The 18,792-nt window shown below is 36.4% G+C and overlaps 1 protein-coding gene across 3 annotated transcripts in view; it reads right to left on the bottom strand.

Annotated features, from left to right (window-relative positions):
* The window catches only part of LOC105328717 (fibroblast growth factor receptor-like 1), a 29,332-nt gene extending 10,810 nt beyond the window's left edge, over nt 1-18,522 (bottom strand). The window contains exons 1-3 of one of the 3 annotated variants that reach the window (XM_011429710.4): nt 17,992-18,522; nt 13,122-13,190; nt 1,342-1,617 (exon numbers count right to left, since the gene is read on the bottom strand). In XM_011429710.4, coding sequence (XP_011428012.1) covers nt 1,342-1,617; nt 13,122-13,176 — 331 coding nt within the window. In that variant the 5' untranslated portion in view covers nt 13,177-13,190; nt 17,992-18,522. Of the gene's footprint in view, nt 1-1,341; nt 1,618-13,121; nt 13,191-14,027; nt 14,586-15,715; nt 15,866-17,991 lie in introns of those variants that run through there. The other 2 variants (XM_011429711.4, XM_011429709.4) reach the window with 2 other exon arrangements.
* Between the last annotated feature and the right edge of the window lie 270 nt (nt 18,523-18,792).

Raw genomic sequence — 18,792 nt, 5'->3', positions numbered from 1 at the left:
AACAATGTTTGCTTAAGCTCAAATTAGTTTCGTTAAAATGCTTACGATTTGTGGGAACAACGAAGACCAATTTCTTCAATTATAGTGATGTGGATGGATGGGATATCTGAGGGAGAATGATTGAAAAGAATTGACCATGTCCGGAAAAAATGTGGGCCTCGACTCAGGTGCTGAGGCTCAAGTAATTGGTTCCAAATGCTCCAATCAGAACCGATCAGACGGACCTGAAACAGTTCTACAAGACAGTGTTTATGACAGAAGAAATCTGTAATTTCCTCTCCATATGTAGTCAAGCAATTGATTTTCCATCTTCAACTGTAATAGCTTTTGCTTTGGTAAAGTCTTATAATGATGAGTTGATTCCGTCTGATTTTCACAGGAAATGGACGTACAGATGATGAGAATTTTGGCCCTCAGTGTAAGCCAATTAGTGACAAGAAAATGCTGTCAAGGAATGTTTATTACTCAGCTTATAGCTTCTTATTGCCACCTAGCTCAAAGTTTAGACCCATTTCCCAATCATTTCATTAAGGAAGCTCACAGAATTGGTCAGGGTAAGTGCAATGGAATTGATGGACAGCCAATGACTAATCAAGCCTATGCTTTTGCCCATTAGCAGGTGCCCTAGTCAAACTTGGACCAACTCTGTTATTACTTTTGCAATATTGAATTCACTAGCCAAGGAAGTAACCCTATCTATCATCAATTCTCAAATTACTCTCCCAATTCTGTCTGGGTCAGTTCATAAAAACACAAGCAGGGAATTTGGTTTCTTCAAGTCTAATTAGAAAAGGAAGCCTTATTAGTCATTTCCAAGAGAAAAAAGAACCTTGAGCCTCTTTTTGGTAATCAGTTTCATCCGATGTCCATTATAAGAATGGTCATTCACAAGACCTCACCATAGAATCACCAATCTATCAATGCCCAAGCTAACTCCAACCCACATCCATTTTCTGGATGTTCGTCGCATTATATATCTTTGGAACCAAGACAGATGGATTCTAACAGTAATCTAGATACATAAAGCATCAGTTTCTACTGTCTGTAAAGAATTTGTATTTGAAAAATCAAGATCAATTTTCATATTGTTTTCAGGTCAAGATTGAGTGATTGAAAATTGCTCAGTCTAAAGCTGTTAATATTGGCAACTTGTCAGTCTTTTTTTTGTTAATGTTATGGCAATAACAGAATTATGTAGAGAATTCCAACTATCTGACCAATCTATGAAAATTGAATGCTTTATTTCCATCTTCACTTCCTAAGAAAACGTTGCAGGAAACATCCCATTCTCTCTCTGCATTGATAGTATTTTTCAGACTCTTTAAAAGACTATAAACTTACCAACAACAACCAGGGTATAGTTCACTGAGATGCTGCCGAATCCATTGGTGGCTTTACACACATATTTTCCGGCATTCTCCACTTCTATGTCTTTAATTCGTAAAGATCCATCTTTCATCACTTTGTGATTGTCCCACAGTTCATTGATACTTTCACCGTCTTTTTTCCACTCAATGAAAGGAAATGGATCCCCCTCCACTGGGCACAGTAACTTCTTGGTGTGGTTCACTCTCGCGATTTGACGACTCCTTCCATCCCCTACATACTGGGGAGGCCCTGCAAGATTTAAACATTGGACCATTAGCAAACATATTCCAGTTACAATACATTTAATTCAGAATTATTCATATTCTATTGCAAGTTTAACAAATCTATATAGACATATACATGTCTTCATGTTGCCCCTTGAGGGCCCTTAATTGGTAAATAAAGAAATTGAAAATTGAAATTATACAGAAACACATGGAATTCAGTACTTGGATTTTTCATATTCTATAGCAAGTTTAACAGAATTAAACATACATCAAATGCAGGGCATTCAGTTTTAGAATTAATTTATTTCCTATGCAGTTTTTAACAGTAAAATTGAAGTTTTTACAGTAAGTTCTCATTTTTCTACGATGCAAGTGCAACATAAATAAACTCTTTATTGACATGTAATAAATTTACTGCACAAATAGTGTTTTTCATTTCACAACCCATTCTCTAGGCTGTCCAGCTAAACCTACAGCTGGTGTGTTGTACCTCAATCAGAAATTAAACGAACAACAAAAACCCAGCCAGGCAGAAAAAATTTATCTCCTCGAACCGATGCCTCTCCATAAAGATGTTATGTGATACAAAATGACATAGTACATTTTCACATGAATGTGGGGACAGGCTCTCGTTCATTTTTCTGGTTTGTTTTACAGACGGTAAATCGTTGGGCTTACAACGTTTCCTCGTGTTTTTGTTGTAGGACAATGGATGGTGCCCTGAGCTTTTTATCTTCGACAGACATGACCCACCATCTCTGTTTATTACAATACAACACATGTACATCACCGATGCACTTTTATCAATTTAAATGTTGTTTTTGTAACATTTTTTCTGTTCCGATACTACAACACAAGCCTGAAATTTTATCACTCCTGATCCGATTTCTCTAATTCCTCGGGTTTTTTGCCGCAGCATTGTTGAACAGAGCAAGTTTTGGAGCCATACCAGGCCCCTGTTTTCAGTTTTAGTCTGGGTTGGTGCCTAAAGTGGCCTAAAATGCTGATAAAGTGTAAATAGCCAATTATTCCTTTCAAAAAATATGAAATTAAAAAGTTGTGCAATATAATGTAACATGTGCTATCTGAAAATTACGCTCTCGAGAAGCTGCTACTTCTGGGCAGGTGCTTTAATGGAAACATGCCCCCCGCTTCATAAAACGCTGTTTGCAAATCATAATTCTCACCACTAAATCACAGGGGAAGGCAGATGAAGTTATAATGTATCAAAAGTTTAACAGGTTTAAGTGCAGGCAGCAGGCCTGAGCAGCTAGCCTGGACATTCTCTGGAACTTCAGAGAACATCCAGACTGACTGATGGCTAGTTATTATAGACATCTTTACAGAACAGCGGTGAAACTGTCAGGTTATGAAAACCTTAAACATTAAAAAAACTTAATGTAAATTCAATGAGTTTTTAAAAAAAAAAATTATCTACAGACTAAATGACATGTTCAACTTTGGTGGAAAGTTGGTCCTTCAGAAACCAATTATTGCCGATAGCAAATCGAGCACATCCTTAATTTATTCAAGGGTTTAATTGAGTTGAGGTGATTACGAGCAGCCATTATGGCATGTTCCTCTCAGCATGCACACCTTCCTGAGAGGACTGCAACAGAGCAACAATGGCTCACCAGCTGTCCTGGGGAGCAGTTGTTATTTACTTATACTTCGTGTGTCAAGGAATTACCCCTCTTCACTTGGGAGAAATCCTTATAATTATTTAAGATCTTAATGCATTGCTAATGAGTCTAATGGATAAGTTATGTTTTTAGTTTTCATCACGATGTGTCAGGCTTAGGTGTTTTACCTCCTAAAATAAGAAGGGGGTGTGCTAAAACCAAACAACAGCTGAATTAAAGCTACATTACAATCATCTTCTGTACTTATGACATGGAAAAATATTCAGAAAGTAAAACTCTGACAAAAAAATTCACTTAACAAAGACTTTTAAGGGGATGGGGTAGGGGGAAGGAGGGGGAGGAGGAGGGAAGTGGGGGTGGTGGCCATCCCCTTCCCAAGATAGAACTTGTTCCCTACAATACTACAGGTTATATACATGTATACTATGGTTGTAAATCCAGTGAATCACTATCGTGTGGGGCTCTCTGGTTCGTCTCACAGTAAAGAGAAGATAAAGCACTCAATGGTTACAAATCAAAGATGGCAGAATTTGATATCTAATTCAGGAAGCAGTGTTTGGAGTTGTGCAGTCCTGAGCTAATGGCTGCTAAATGATATTTAGTAATTAATCGCACACATCTCAGAACATCAGAAAGATCGGCCCCATCAAAGCCGAGATGGTAACAGTTATCATTATTTGATAGAAGCGCCTCTCTCTGAACACCACTGTCAAACTACTCTCTCCCCAGCGATGAAACAGATTCCTGTGTCGAGCCTCGGTCTTCCACAGTGACACATAAAATTTACAAATACTTTCCTCGAGTTCTTCATTGAGGCAAGTCCTAAAGCTGCCACTGTTTTACATGTGTAATATTTCTCATAAACTAATCAGCGAAATGGGTCCCTGTGATATTGTGATATTGATATACAGTGATCAGGTTTATTTGGATTTCCTTCATCCTTTAATTGGGGTCCAGTGATGGTCAGAGAAACTCATTAACCCCTGCATTCTGAGGCTTCCTTTCGTGACAACTCGCTGTGAAATCCAAGCCTTAGCCTGACCCTAGTCATCAGAATCAATACGTTTTAATAAACCTATAATATTCTTCTTTATAGCCATGGTAATGAATTCTCTCCATAGAAATGAAGGAATCCAAGATATTTTATAGATGGGCACTGCTATAGTAACGTGATCAGGGGCATTGTTTTATCTACATCCGACAAATCATTATATACTTTAAAGTTCTCTCTTCAATTTTACTCTAGTGTCTTTTTGTTATATTTAAGAAAAAATATCAAAAGCACAATAAACTGTTTTTCTTTGACAGAACATAAATTATGTTTCATGCAAATCAATACAGATTAAGAGGTTTTTTTAATAGTTTTAACAAAATTTTTACTTAAGGTGGCTCTATACACCCACAGTTTATTCCAATTTTCAATAGAAGACCACAACACATATACTTATCAAATATTAGAATGACGATAGGGATACTATAGGTATTTTTAAAGAATTTTTTAATGTTTTTTCGTGTTTTTGTAAAATATTTTTTAAAAAGACAGCTATCAACAAAATGAGAGAAATTATCTTGTCATATGATGGATGTTTCCTTCGGAGACATAAAAAAAAATATAACACTTCTTAACATTCAAAGATGTTATTATTGCAATTTTTTTTAGTATTTCCCCAAAACATATTTTTTCATATTTTCTTACTCTGTGACAAATCATCTGAAGAAGTTGCTTGATGTTATAAGAAAATGTATTTTAATAAATGTGACATAATAAAAATTGAATGAAAACCATTGCAAATCAACACAAAAAATATTTTAAATTTTATTTGGTATGAAAGTTCCTCATGTAAGGGTTATCGTTCCTAAGTCCCAAGGCCCAAACACCTTGGGGACTTTTCATTTCTGAGTTGAAGAAAATTTCCTAAATATAATGTTGGAATGATAAATACATACATATTTCATTATAGACTTTGCCTTGTATAAGTGAATATATTCGCTTTAATGCAAAACTAAGTCAAATAAACAAAGGGGAACATTGACTATGCTAATAGGATTTATCTATCCCAACCAGAGAGAAATTCAAAGCAATCCTCTCATCCCCGTTAGGTGTCGGTATTAATGCGCATTAAAGTATATTACAATTGAATTATTTTCACCTGTTTAGAATTTTCTTTCACGGTATTCAACCAAAAAATACGTTTTAGAAATTTTTGGAAAGTTCAAAAAATTTATTGTTCTCAACGGGAATCGAACTCATGATCTACTGGTTTGTAGGGAACCCACTAACCCACTGCGCTACGGTGTAATATATCGAAGATGCTAAAGAAACTCTTTAAAAATTTATACTTGATTTTATTGTTTATTTCGATAAATAATACCACACAACGTGAAGGTGTCACATACCACATTACTTGTAAGTAATGAATTTTCCAATTATCAAATTTAAAAATCTATCCATTTAACAAATTTTTCAAAATAGCGGTTCCCATACAATTCACCTCAGTTTAAATCAGCCAGTACCGGAAATGCATGTTTCCAGATTTACTTTTTTGCGTACTGCGTCATCAAAAAGTGGTGTATAGAGCCACCTTAAATCACTCTTGAACTCTTACCCAGTCCCGTCTTTGAGACTCAATGGTGTCCTTTCAATGAGTCTTTATTACACCATTTCTGAAAATATTTGGACCTTTTTTCTCCCTTGTATCTGTAGTCAAGTTTGTCTAGAAGTAGGTGACCTATAATTTGATTACTCAAGCTTCCTATCCCCTTAATTCATAGCCATATTCATGTAATTCAATTACTAACGGAACGGATTTCCAAACTGCTGCATTTATCACTACATTACATTCAGATCATAAACACACTAATCAAATTTCTTGCAATTCGATTACTGGAAATTATTTCGGTACCATGCAGACATTTCAAGAAAATTAAATGAAAACAATAGCCCAAAAAACTTCATAGGGAAACTGAGAGAAACATTGGGAACATTCACGCAAACGATGTCTTTCATACTATTGTTGATGATTTTGTCTGCATTACTCGTCTGTTCATGGAATATTGGTATGTACCCTACACATAATATGCCTCTAAAACTGGATCATAAAATGCTGCTTATCTGTACACTCTGGCATCTAAAGTACTAAATGTTTCACCAAAACACAAACCACGCGTTTTCTGCAACAAAGCAGAGACACGCTTTAACATGGCAGGTTACACGGAAAAGCCATCAAACGGCATTTATAGATCATAAAAAACAATGCCACTTATTAATCTAACTTGAACATTGCCGCTTATCCACCATATCAATATTTTTATGAAATAAAAATGTCTCAGGAACTCAGAAAGGAGGCAGGAGACCAACAATGCCCATCAATTACTCATAAAACAGCTTCCTGTGAAGTTAAAAACATGTTACAATTAAACAACACCATTTTTTCCTGCTCCCCAACTCCCCTATGGTTCAGAGACGACAGGCCACAGCATCAGAGTGTGAATTTGTCACTGTTTCTGTGTAGGTCTGGATGCCTCGACTTCATCCATCATCATTCTTCTTCTGCAGCCAGTGCTCTAAAGATTCTGACCACCCAATGACAAATGCTTAAACCAAGTGATGAAAGCAGAACGGGAGAAACAGGCAGAAGATACAGGACAAATCAGGCTTTGATTAACAAGCAGGCAAAGACTGAATATAGTACACCTCAGACCAACACCTCAGAATATAGTAAACCTCAGACCAACACCTCAGAATATAGTACACCTCAGACCAACACCTCAGAATATAGCAAACCTCAGACAATACAGTACACCTCAGAATATAGTAAACCTCAGACAATACAGTACACCTCAGACCAACTCGCAGGTGCTTCCAAGATAAATGAGTCCTTTTACTGACAGCCTGTATCTTATTACAAATAATGAATTGTCCTTATTTTGTAACAGTTAGTTTATACGTTGATTTTTCCTGTGTGAAAAGAATTCAGAGACTTCAGCATTATATGAAGATAAATGATAGTTTCCAGGAAATTAAACAGAGGCTGGTAAACTGTGTGTAGTTAATTCGACCACGTTTCTATGGCGTTTGTCATGGGAGATGTCCTTGACCTTTGACCTATTTTCCCTTAATGTGTCACACATCCCACCCAGGCTGCGAGAATGGTGACAGAATGAGACCATGATCCTGGCCAACTGTCACAGCGATTACAACACCTGCTAACACGTTGAAATGTTTCCTTTTTCATCGTGGCTATTATGCAAGCCAACTAAAACAAATTCAGAGGTTTTATTTAAAAAAAAAAAAAAACAAAGATAATTAAATATTCACCTGAATTACAAATTCAGAACATTTGCAAAAGTTTATTTTAATTACTGTAAGATTAATCATCTTAAATGTATTCTCACATTACATATCCATATACTGTACATACAGAGCTATCAATTTCCATGAAAATGAAATTTTTCGTTATATGTGACTCAAAATCTAGAAACATTTTGTGACTTAATTTCCTGCATATCCTGAAAGTTATCATTATCTTTGACAAATGGTGATTGCATTTCATAATTAATCTCTCCTAATTAATATATGTTGTTCATTCTTGCTCTTAAATAAAAATTTCTATGAAAATATTATATTAGTACGAGAGCACATTACGGTTGAAATTTTATTCTTTTATTTTATCATATTTTTTTGGCTTTTTGAATGTGAAGTGGTCAAAGAAGCTGGCCTAGGAGGGGAATCAAGGTAAAACTTGTCCCCAGCCACGAGTAGATATACAGGTGTTGTTGCCCAGTAAATCAGACTCAATGGGTGTTGGCCCCTAGCTCGCCTTCACAAACAACCGAACGCTTCCCTCAAGCTACGACAACATTCCTTCTCTCTTGTCATCTATAATTGTTATGTGTTTTTAATTGAATCAGACATTATCATAAATCCCCCTGCCATATCTGCAATCTATTGCTGCTTCGTGTAAAAGTATGCACAGTTTTTATTTATCTAACTTAACCAACTTTTCTTGTAACAATCTTTTTTTCATCCTTCAAATTTATGGCATGCACATGCATATTTTTAGAATATTCAAGCCAATTGTTATATCAATATTTTTTTCTCGGCGATATTGAAAGATTCTGCGGAGATTCCCGACACAAAACCGGTCTAGGTTCTAAGCCTTCCCGACTAGTTACAACCAAACATCTGCTGTGTTACACAGAAGAAGACCATCTGTCCCGAGCTAAGAATGTTTACATTTATTTCTATATTGATTCCATTTATTTCAATCTGACATACCCCCTGTATACATACTTTTTATCTACGCTAACCTTACTCTGAATTTCTGAGGATCCAGGCATTTAGCACCACCCTTCTTTTATTTGGGCATTCAATGGTACGTTATTGCGTATTCCAGCCCTGATAAAGCAGCCCAATAACTTGAAATTATTAATATTTTTTTTATAATAAAAGAAAAGACTTAATTTATGAATTGTTCCAACTGAGTGTATCTTTATATAAATGTCATGCCAGCAAGATTACTTTGCTCAATATTGTACCCTATGTAATGTTCCCGGTTCCTTAAATAGAAGAAATATTTGCCGGGCTCTATGGAAACTTTCATTGCATGCCTGCATTCAACAATAACTAGGATCTAAGTCTGTTAATTAAATTTGCAATAAATTCCATTTTCCACACCCTAATATGACTAGAAAAGCCTTCCATTTCTCCAAGACACATATGAAATGTCACAAATAATGATTGCTAAAACACTCTCAACCTCTCTAAGTCATTACAAATTCCAGAAACTTATGGTAATTAATAAAAAAGTGTGATTCAAAGAATAAATTCAGATTTATGCATGTTTTTTCAGAAGACATCAAAGAAATATATTAACCACAAATGCAAATGTTGAAGACAAACATGATTCATATTGCTACATGTCGTAGAACAATGGCTTTAATTCTCTACCAACTTAAACTCCCACCTAAATTAGAATTTTTCTTCTGACAAATCAAAAGAAGATTTTGACAACTTCTTAAATTTGGGTCTAAAATTAAGACAAATCTGCATTACAAAAATGACAGCCAGACAACCTTTAAGATACAAGAGGAGATAAATGAATGCCCAACTCGTTAGTCGCCGTGGCAACTGATGAGTCAGGTCATTACTTGACCACTGGTCATTAAGCAGTTAAATCTGAGGTGACAATTATCATTTGTAGTCTTCATCCCCTCCGTAAACTTAGAGATAGATAACAAGAAAGGACCAGTGAAAAATGACCCCGCTATGGGGCCGCTGCCCTAAGATGCGTGGTTCTTGTCCTGGTTTAGTGTGGGTCCGTTGTATATCCAGGGGTATAAACTAAAGTGATTAATCAAATACGATAAAACAAAACCCTCCTAAAACCTCCCTCTCACATTAAAATAGACAGTTTAATGGAGCAGATACAAAAATGAAATTGCAAATTTTGTTTTTTCTTTTTTTGCTTTCATAATTTTTTTGTTGCCTCGGAACATATCTGTATGCAGTCTGACATATTAGTTATCAAAATTTTTATTACGAACTCCGTTTCATCTCAACGAAATAGAGGTAACCCTATGACCAGACAGTTATTATAAATGACTTATTTTTATACAAAATATTACCTAAAAAAAAAAATAAACGCCCATAACTTTGAACTTTTGTGGCAGCAGTGATTTCAATGTACCGAACAAACCAGAAAAAAAAGACGGGGAAAAATTGTTGTATATCTATGTGTAGCCTATAGGCTACAAAAGGTGCTCAAATGAAGGATCGCTAGATCTTAACAAGTAGCCACACCAACAATATTTTTTACTGTTTGACATATCTTACATCAACAACTTAATGTACTCCATTTTACACACCAAAAAAAAAAAATGAAGCAAATCAAACAAGTGGGTATATATGCCATAATATTTTGCAAGATATTTAAAACTGAGAAATAAAATTGAATTTTTGCTGCCTATAAAACCACTGGCTCTGTTATAAGCCGCTAGGTATCATTAAACCAGGGTTTATGTTGCGAGAGGCAGCTACAAGATCTTGATTTATCTGCTTCATATGCTGCTGTAATCTTCTGTGTTGAAAAAATATTTGATTACGATGACTTGTCTGACCAATCGTACAAAAAACCCGAAGAGATGGAGAAGATAGTCGGAGATAAACAACTTAAACGTGGAAAATCTGTTCCCTTTTCACTCTCACTGTAAGAGGGAGAGAAAGTGTGCTAATGTATAGACATCTACAATCTTAAGTATATACCCTACTATGTGGAGAGCAACTGTCATTATAGTCTTAAGCGTGCAATGTACTTCTCTTAAATTTCTACTAAGTACCTCTTACAAAAAAAAAATCCCATAAAAAAGTGTTTTTTCTTAATGGTGGTAGAAATCTATTCTTTCTTAAAAACCAGTTTTTCTTGGAGTTGTTTCCTATACAAAGATTTCTGTAAAATCCATGATACTACTGCCTGTGACAGATGCTAAGACTTCAGAAAGAACCGCAAGAGGGAATGCCATAGCGGAAAACAAAATCACAAACTGTTGACAATGAAACTAACCAGTGTCCAGGACTAGGCTCTGACAAGCTCTTTATAATATATCTACGATATTTTATCAGTAAAACACTGTATAGTTCAAGATCTGCTGTCTGTCAATGCCGATTATAACAGGCGAAATCTAAACGATAGAAAAACCATCTGGCAATTAGTGCTGACCTCCACTAAAAAAGAAAAACAAGGGTGCTAAAACGATAGGGCTAAGGAATGGCAAAAATACACCAGTTCTCTGGGGAAAATCTTCTGTCTCCTCCGACAGCAAATAAGGGGAGCCATCTAATATAAACCTCTAAAAGTGGACACATGTGCTGGGGACTTCAGTACAGCAATTAGAAAATGTATAAGATGAGGAGATTTTTAACTGTAAATTCAACAAATTAGTCATTATTTTTTTAATAAAGACAAGAAGACTTTAAGAAGTCAGGTTTTAAAAGACCATTAATATCATCAATAAACTTGGAAACATGTCTCAAAGAATTCGTTTTTCCATGTCATTTGTCAAAACTCATCGGCTTGATTCTCTTTGAGCAGGAATAAAACTGTCTTGTTATTTTTCTACTGTCTTGTTATTTTTCTACTGTCTTGTTATTTTTCTGCATAAAACAATCTACAACACATTTCACAACATTAAAAGCTCAATCCAGGTGAGAGGATGACGAAATTACTAAATAATATTGTGTTTCTGCAATCATTAATAAAACCCTGCGGCTACATTTATTATTCATGAAAAAGATTTAGATTTCCATCAATTTTCTGGGTTTTAAATATATTTCATAGAAAATATAACAGAGGTGATAAGAATCTCACAAATTTAATTGGAATTTTAAGTTAAATGACAGCTTATTCAATTAAGGTGATCTTTCAATCAATTTTCTTTCAGCTAATAGTGTTCATGTACCATCTTTAGTCAAGCTATCAAATGATTGGCATGTCACTTTATGACCCCAGGGTCACAACGAATTGATAACAATTAATGAATTTTCACAGATCCGCTGATGACTACAAGGAGAAAGCTTCCCTCTGACAATGATTGCAGTAATTAGCCACTATTTATTCACATGTCAAAAAGGAAATCACACCAAATGATCAATATCGGGACCAAAACAAAAAATACATATCGATTTACGAAACGCTGAAATAACCTTCTGGCTTTTTCTGTTCAGAAAGATTTTACACAAGTTGGTGGTAAAACCGACACTTGTAACTGAAGCATGCAGAACCTTGTATTCTTTGCGACAAGCCAAGACCTTCTTTGTCCTTATTTTTTTTTTCAATGAATAATTTTCACTAATCCTATTAAATTTTTCATTTGAAAATTCTGCATTTTTTTTCCATAGTCAGTCGGTGCGAGTTCTCACACTAAATCCTGTATCTAGTTTGCGAGAACAAAAAATCGTCTCAAACAGCCAAAATCTAGCTCTTATAAAAACATTGATTTTAGTTTAAAAAGTTAATTCAAAAACCTAATCTCATTTACAGCATTAACTTGAAGTATTCACACAAAATGCGACAGCATATGAAGTGACAAAGGCTCAGAAACTCAATCAATAGCGACTACTCGGGGAGAGGAACAACACGATTAGAACTGGTCCGCTCCAAATGCCCCGGGGTCAACCAGTGTACCCAACCTCACAGAAGTCACCATGGCAACCATGCAAACCAAAACACATCGTCGCTACTTTTGTAGCCTATCCAAAGCCAAAATTGATGATTAGGAAAAGAAAATTGAATTTATACCAAATTGGGTTTAGATAATTTCAATAATGAATATCAGATAATGTGAATATCAGAAATTCAACGAATTCAATGCAATAAATTGCTGGAATTTTTATATTCTGAAGATGAAAATCTCTGTCTTTTGAATTAAATCTCAAGTTCCAAAAATTACTAATTTTTTACATTATCGAGATTGAGGACCTTTAGGATACCCCAATCTTAGGTTCAACAACATTCCCCACTTTCAAAATATCACCCTTATGATGTTTAAGGGTTTTTGAGAGAATTTATGAGACACATTTTTCTGAGAGCAGGAAGAGAAATTCCTCCCGACTTCGCCTTTTTAAAGTCAGAATTGTAGGATGCACACTTGTTGTATTTCCGCGCGGCCTGTGAAATTGACATGGTTTAATCGTGATGAATTGTGATCCCGTGTCAACTTACTTACTGCCTATCATTCATTACCGCAATTAAAATCGTGCATTCGTGGGGGTAAAATAACACACCATCTTGAATGCCATCATTTAAAAAAATAGGCTTACTTCTATCATGATTTTCAAAAAAAATAATTTCCCCATTTCCTAGAGTACCTTATTTTCTAAGCTTACCTAGTGCTGACACAGTCACAGCAATCGTGGAAGCTAGTAAAATCCACACCACCATCTTCTCTGAACTACCTACAACAAAACAAAAGAATTTGAGACATTAGCCTAAGCACGAAATTCAGCGTCCGGAAGCCAGGTTTCCCGCCAAATTGTCACCTCATGAGATATAATGCACCGCCATACAATATTCCAACTTTTTCCAATTCAATAATTTTACGGTGATTTTTATTTTTTTTAATCCGACAATTTTACGCGGATGTTTAAACAATCACTGCCAGTGTATTAATTTAACAGCGTTAATGGATTACAGTAATATATTATGTCGGATGTAGCCGTTATCATGACGTTTAGAAATCTAGTCGCTACATTAAATGAACATTATTTCCGTTAAATCGATTTTTCCCTTCTGCAAATTAAAAATCGGCAGTTTGATTCCAGCGATCCAAATTTACATGTCAAAAATCGGCCCGAGGCAAAAAAAAATGTCGCTTTTTTTCCAGAGCTGAAGAAATCTTTGACGGATTAGGCTGAACGAGCGTACACATAGTCACTTGTTGGTGGTTTGTGACTGTCCACAGTTTAATTATTGGTAATCACGACTAACCCACGGACAATATTGTACCTGTGAGGCGGACCTGCCTCTGTGACCTCGCAAAGACTAGCGGTCCGCACCGGTGCTACACTCTCTGATCGCTCTTTTCATTATCATATAAATTAGATTTTGACCAAGAGAAAATGTGGTTTGATTAATCTTTAAACGAAATATGCGCTCAGCCTTGTATGTCTAAATAATCCAAATTGAGAGAGAGAGAGAGAGAGAGCACATATTAAACTTCTCAAGAAGTCAGCATGGAACCGTATTTTGGTTCATTTTTCGATAAAGATATTTCTGGGCGGCGAAATTCTTACCTAATTTTACACGTTTGTCGATTTCCGTGGTAAACTTGAGTATATATTACGGATCAGCTTGTTCCTGGAGCAAAGTTATCTGTATCCGAAACTCAGTCAATTTCCACATGCTCTCTCATAAACTTGATAAGACACAAATCATGTTCTAGCACCCGTTAAAATCCGACAAACGTCACCCTTAATTTCCAACAAACACCAAATTAACGGGTTGTTGATAAACAATAAATTCTCTCCTCCTCTTTCCAAAGATCAAACTTTTTAACTGCCGTAGTCGCGTGCGCTTTCGCTCGGTCTCATTCATAAGGGGGTGGCGCTTCAGTTTATGTAGAAAAAGAAAGCTCCACGAGAGAATTGGAATAACCCACAATCAACACAGCTATTTTGTCCTGTTTAACGTTTACCAATTCTAATTATTCCTTTTTTAAGCGGCCCGATCTGTCGATCTGCTGTGTTTCGCTCTCTAGCCATTTGACAAATAACACTATTGAGATCGTCTCTTCGCCGTCACTCAAAAGAGGCGCACAGAGCGAAAAGTGGGCGGGGCCTTAGCTCAGAATATACATAAGTTCCATGTGAGAATAAAACGCTCCCCCTCCCGGATAAAAATCTCTGTTGATAGTACGGATAAGTTTTATTTCAGTCCAGGGGTTATTTTTGTACCTAAACCTATCAAAAGGAAAGCTTTTATGTACATGTCGAATGCAAATATCACAAGTTAGGTTTTTTTGGTTTTGTTTAAAGAGAAGACGGCGCTCTCTGACCCAGTGTTTACGCCCCGGTTCCCTGGTCCTTTTGTCCATCAGTGTGCTATCACAGTACCCTTTGATCCCCCATCGCGTAATTCTAAACATTATTAAGATGGTCCCTGATTACTTCATTAGTTAATCTGATTAGGACCGCACTAATATACCCATGTCGAAAGATGGTTCGTGTTTACGAGTAGATTATGTTTGTGTTACAAAAGTAGGGTAGGTTTACGGGCAGTCAGTGCGTAATTTGAGAGAGAGAGAGAGAGAGAGAGAGAGAGAGAGAGAGAGAGAGAGAGAGCACAAATTATTTCATGCATAATATGAACAGCAATTAACATTTTTTTTTAGAATTTGGATGATATTGATTATGTTAAATTCAAAACAATAATTCAGATTTTACTGATTGAGTTAAAATAAAATGCATAAATGTTCACACACTAAAATGAAGTTTATGTTAATTATCATGTGAAGCTATTGAACAGAATGCTATCAAAATGATTTATTTAAAGAGGCTTTAACATTACCAAATTATTATTCAATCGCTGAAAATGGCATTTCCTCTCGTGGATTAGAGAAAGGCGTTTCGTCAACACTTCAAATGATTTCTAAGGTAAATATTGTCCCTTCCCCAAAGACCGGAGTGTTAGCCAGGTGAAAGCTATTACGTCACCGGTCCTCGGTATTCTGGAGTTCTACCATTGTCTGAGATTATCTAAGACCGCGGCATTCTAGCGCCCGAGTCCCCTGACCAATTCCTGGCACACCTGGGGAATGCCTGCTACGTTCTACAGACCGCCAAAGTTTGCAAGTCCACAAGACGATCGATTTTTAAATAGAACTAAATTAAAAGTCGCAAAGAGGACCTTGATTTATTGACACTATTGCCAAGTGGTCAATTAACGAATGGCGCTCAACTACTGAAGACGAAAAAATACTTACCGATATAAGAAAATCCCTTATGCCAATAAAAGATCTCGACAATATTGAAAAGAAAGGGCTCCCTCCGCTTTCAGTGAGTCACAATATTCTCAACTTTTCTGAATTTAAGTAAACGGGGTTTTTTTCCTAGATAAACATGCATTTAATATTTTTCCTGTTTGACAAATTACATTACATGGTCGTTGTAAAGTTCATGCCGAAAACATGTCTAAAGCGATGTAGATATGATTTTCGAGCGCGCCTCTGGGATGTTAAAGGATTAAACAGGTAAACCTGGTAGATAGTTTTTACGACAAAGGAAACAAATCTATTATCCGAGCTGACAAATAACATCATATTTTGACAGATAAAACGTATGGTAGTCCACTGGGTATTTTGCTACACAAGCGAGAGCTGGCTCGGCCTGATTGGGCTGTCATATCGGCCCACCCCCGGGGGCATGATGGGATAGATGCCAGGAGGGGAAACGGAAATACAGGTTTTATGTAACTTGAAGGAATACTTGTATTGTATTGTAATGATTTACACGAATCGGTCAAAGGCAAGAAATGTTTCTATTTATTTATTGATAGGGGAGATAACGCCGACCGATTAAGAGATTATCTACCCTGAATATCTATATGTACAATAACTGTTTTGTTGTCATAATAAATCCAAACTCTACTCGACGGACAAAGCGATACTGTTTCACAAAGTCTTTTTAAGGAGTATTTTTCAATAAAATCGAAGCGAAGGTTCTTTGCACCTGTTAAAACTTCATATACAGGAGTAGGGATTTGTGTGTGTGTATTACAGTGTATTTTTTTTTTTGTTTGACCAGGAAACGTTTTTGCTAGCTGTTCGTTGGCCCCTGGTTGACACTATAGAACAGTTACGTTGAATTACGGTAACATGAAATAAATGTGATTTTCTTGTTCACTGTTCATCAACAAGCTGAAATTGACATTAAACAAGTCTGCTGGTAAGAGTCAAGGAGAGACAGAAGCGCCAGCTCTGTTTACGACGAAACACGCAAAATAAAAACCGACACAAAATTATAAAAAATTTCTATATCGAAATATTAAAAATAAACGCGCAGTCATCGTAGATTCTTAATGATAAACACGCGTCATGTCAACTTCTACAAAGTATATCTAAATTAGCAGGGGTTTTTTTTTTAGCTTGCAGGATATTTCTGTCAAAATAAAATTTTGAAAGTTCGTAATTTGCATTTATATAAAACTTTACAATACAAATCAATTGACTTCAGTTCCACGAATTTGAAAACGACCTTTTCCTTAGCCTTGAGGTTTTAATTTTTTATCAGTGACATATCTACAATCGGTGTCAGTTATAAATTAATCGTGAAATTATCATTGAATTTGTTCTATACATTTAAATGAAATATAGAGAAAGCATTACTCACGGGGATACCTGGGTATGGAGGGTATAGAAAATATGTACGAATTTCAACGGTGGGGCCTTGGGTTGGTAATAAGCAAGAACCGGGTACAGGACGAATTTATGTATCTATCCCTGACCCCGAATCAAAGTGACAGTTAGTCAATGCTGCCCTGTCAACTTGTTACAAACAGAAAATTCTGTGAATTCTTGTGATCGACTGAATCACAGTTCACGTGTCATCGTTATTTCTCAGCGGTAGTCCGATAATTACCGCGCGCTCATCAACACCCGGCGACTAAATTACTACTAATTATTACAGTTCATCAGTGGACTCATTGTCCAGTTTCCGTTAATCCAGCTACCTGACGATTTATGAGTTAACGGTAAATTCACAGGTGTTAAAGAACATAGAAGTTTAATATACTCTTTTTTTCTATATGCACATGAAACAATGCAGTGTTCGTGATCAACTACAGGTAAATCAAACGGAATGCACTATTTTAACATTAAAAAATTCCCTTGCAAGATTGAATGATAATTAATGCCAGCTCATATAAAAAAGAAATAATAAAAGATTTACAGACGGGGAAACGTCGCTATATCTGGCCCCTGTCATATATCAAAGATATGAGATTCAATTAAGGCAGGACAGGGTTTAATTTTTACCTAATAAATCAAAAAGCACAGAAACCCTGCCTTATTCGGAATTACGGTGAACAATTTCCGCGTATCAACGGATGCACAGTGCACTTATAAATCTCCCCCCGCCATAACTCACGCTTGCCCCCGCCTATCAGGTCCCTGTTTATTTAGCTTTTAAGTTCGCAGACTTTTTACAAAGCTATACAAACTGTAATAGCTCCATTAAGATAGCACCAAAGAATCGTGTTTACCTTGCAGTCAGACGTCCAATATAGCCAGAATTTACTCCGATACAATGTGTAGAGAACTCCTGAATAACGGGGCTCTATCTCCAATACCCTGACACCCTATAAGTCAAATTTCCCGACTTTTATTTTCTTTCCACACACACCAAAGTGCCGTCAGTTTTCAGGGTTACATTGATTACAGGTAAAATTCTTGAACAGGCAAGGCGAGAAGGTTTCCCGGTGTATGTCTTCCGCAGGATTCCGCAGGCCAAAATCCATGCGTTCGAAGGAAACACTCCAACAACGAAAGAAAACTAATTACACCACTCGCGTGTTTTCCATGAAGTATCCGGTCCCTGGGAGGCTCTTGGTCTGTTATATCCAGACACAGAAAACTGACTCTGAGTGTGCAGATCTCAGTTGTCCGTTCCCTTGGTCAGAAAAAGCACCGAGTTCTGGGGGAGCTTCCAAACAAAGGTTCGTGGCCGTTAGAAGTCTTCACGTGATCTCTGAATACCAAGTTAGTTTAGATGTGACCAGGGCTTAGAGGCTTAGCCAGAGAGGAAAATTATCAACAGTCGGTCTAGATAAGCTATCGGGACCATATCTACCCCTGCATGCCGAATTATGTCGAGGACCGCCAATACAGGCACGTCATTTTGAGGCGCAATATTTTTTTTTCGACGGGTGATAAATTAATTTTAGAGATAAAGTTTTGAGGTTTAAATTTATAGTAAGGCTAAGGTGTTTTGGGACCTCTTTACAGGTTCGTTTTTTTATTGGAAGGTGTGTGTGTGAGGTTGGGGGGGGGGGGGGGGGTAATCG

Source organism: Magallana gigas, chromosome 8 (genome assembly GCF_963853765.1).
Source record: "Magallana gigas chromosome 8, xbMagGiga1.1, whole genome shotgun sequence".
Classification (NCBI taxonomy): Eukaryota; Metazoa; Mollusca; class Bivalvia; order Ostreida; family Ostreidae; genus Magallana; species Magallana gigas.
The sequence above is the reverse complement of the archived record's forward strand: the minus strand, read 5'-3'. Positions and strand labels throughout refer to the sequence as shown.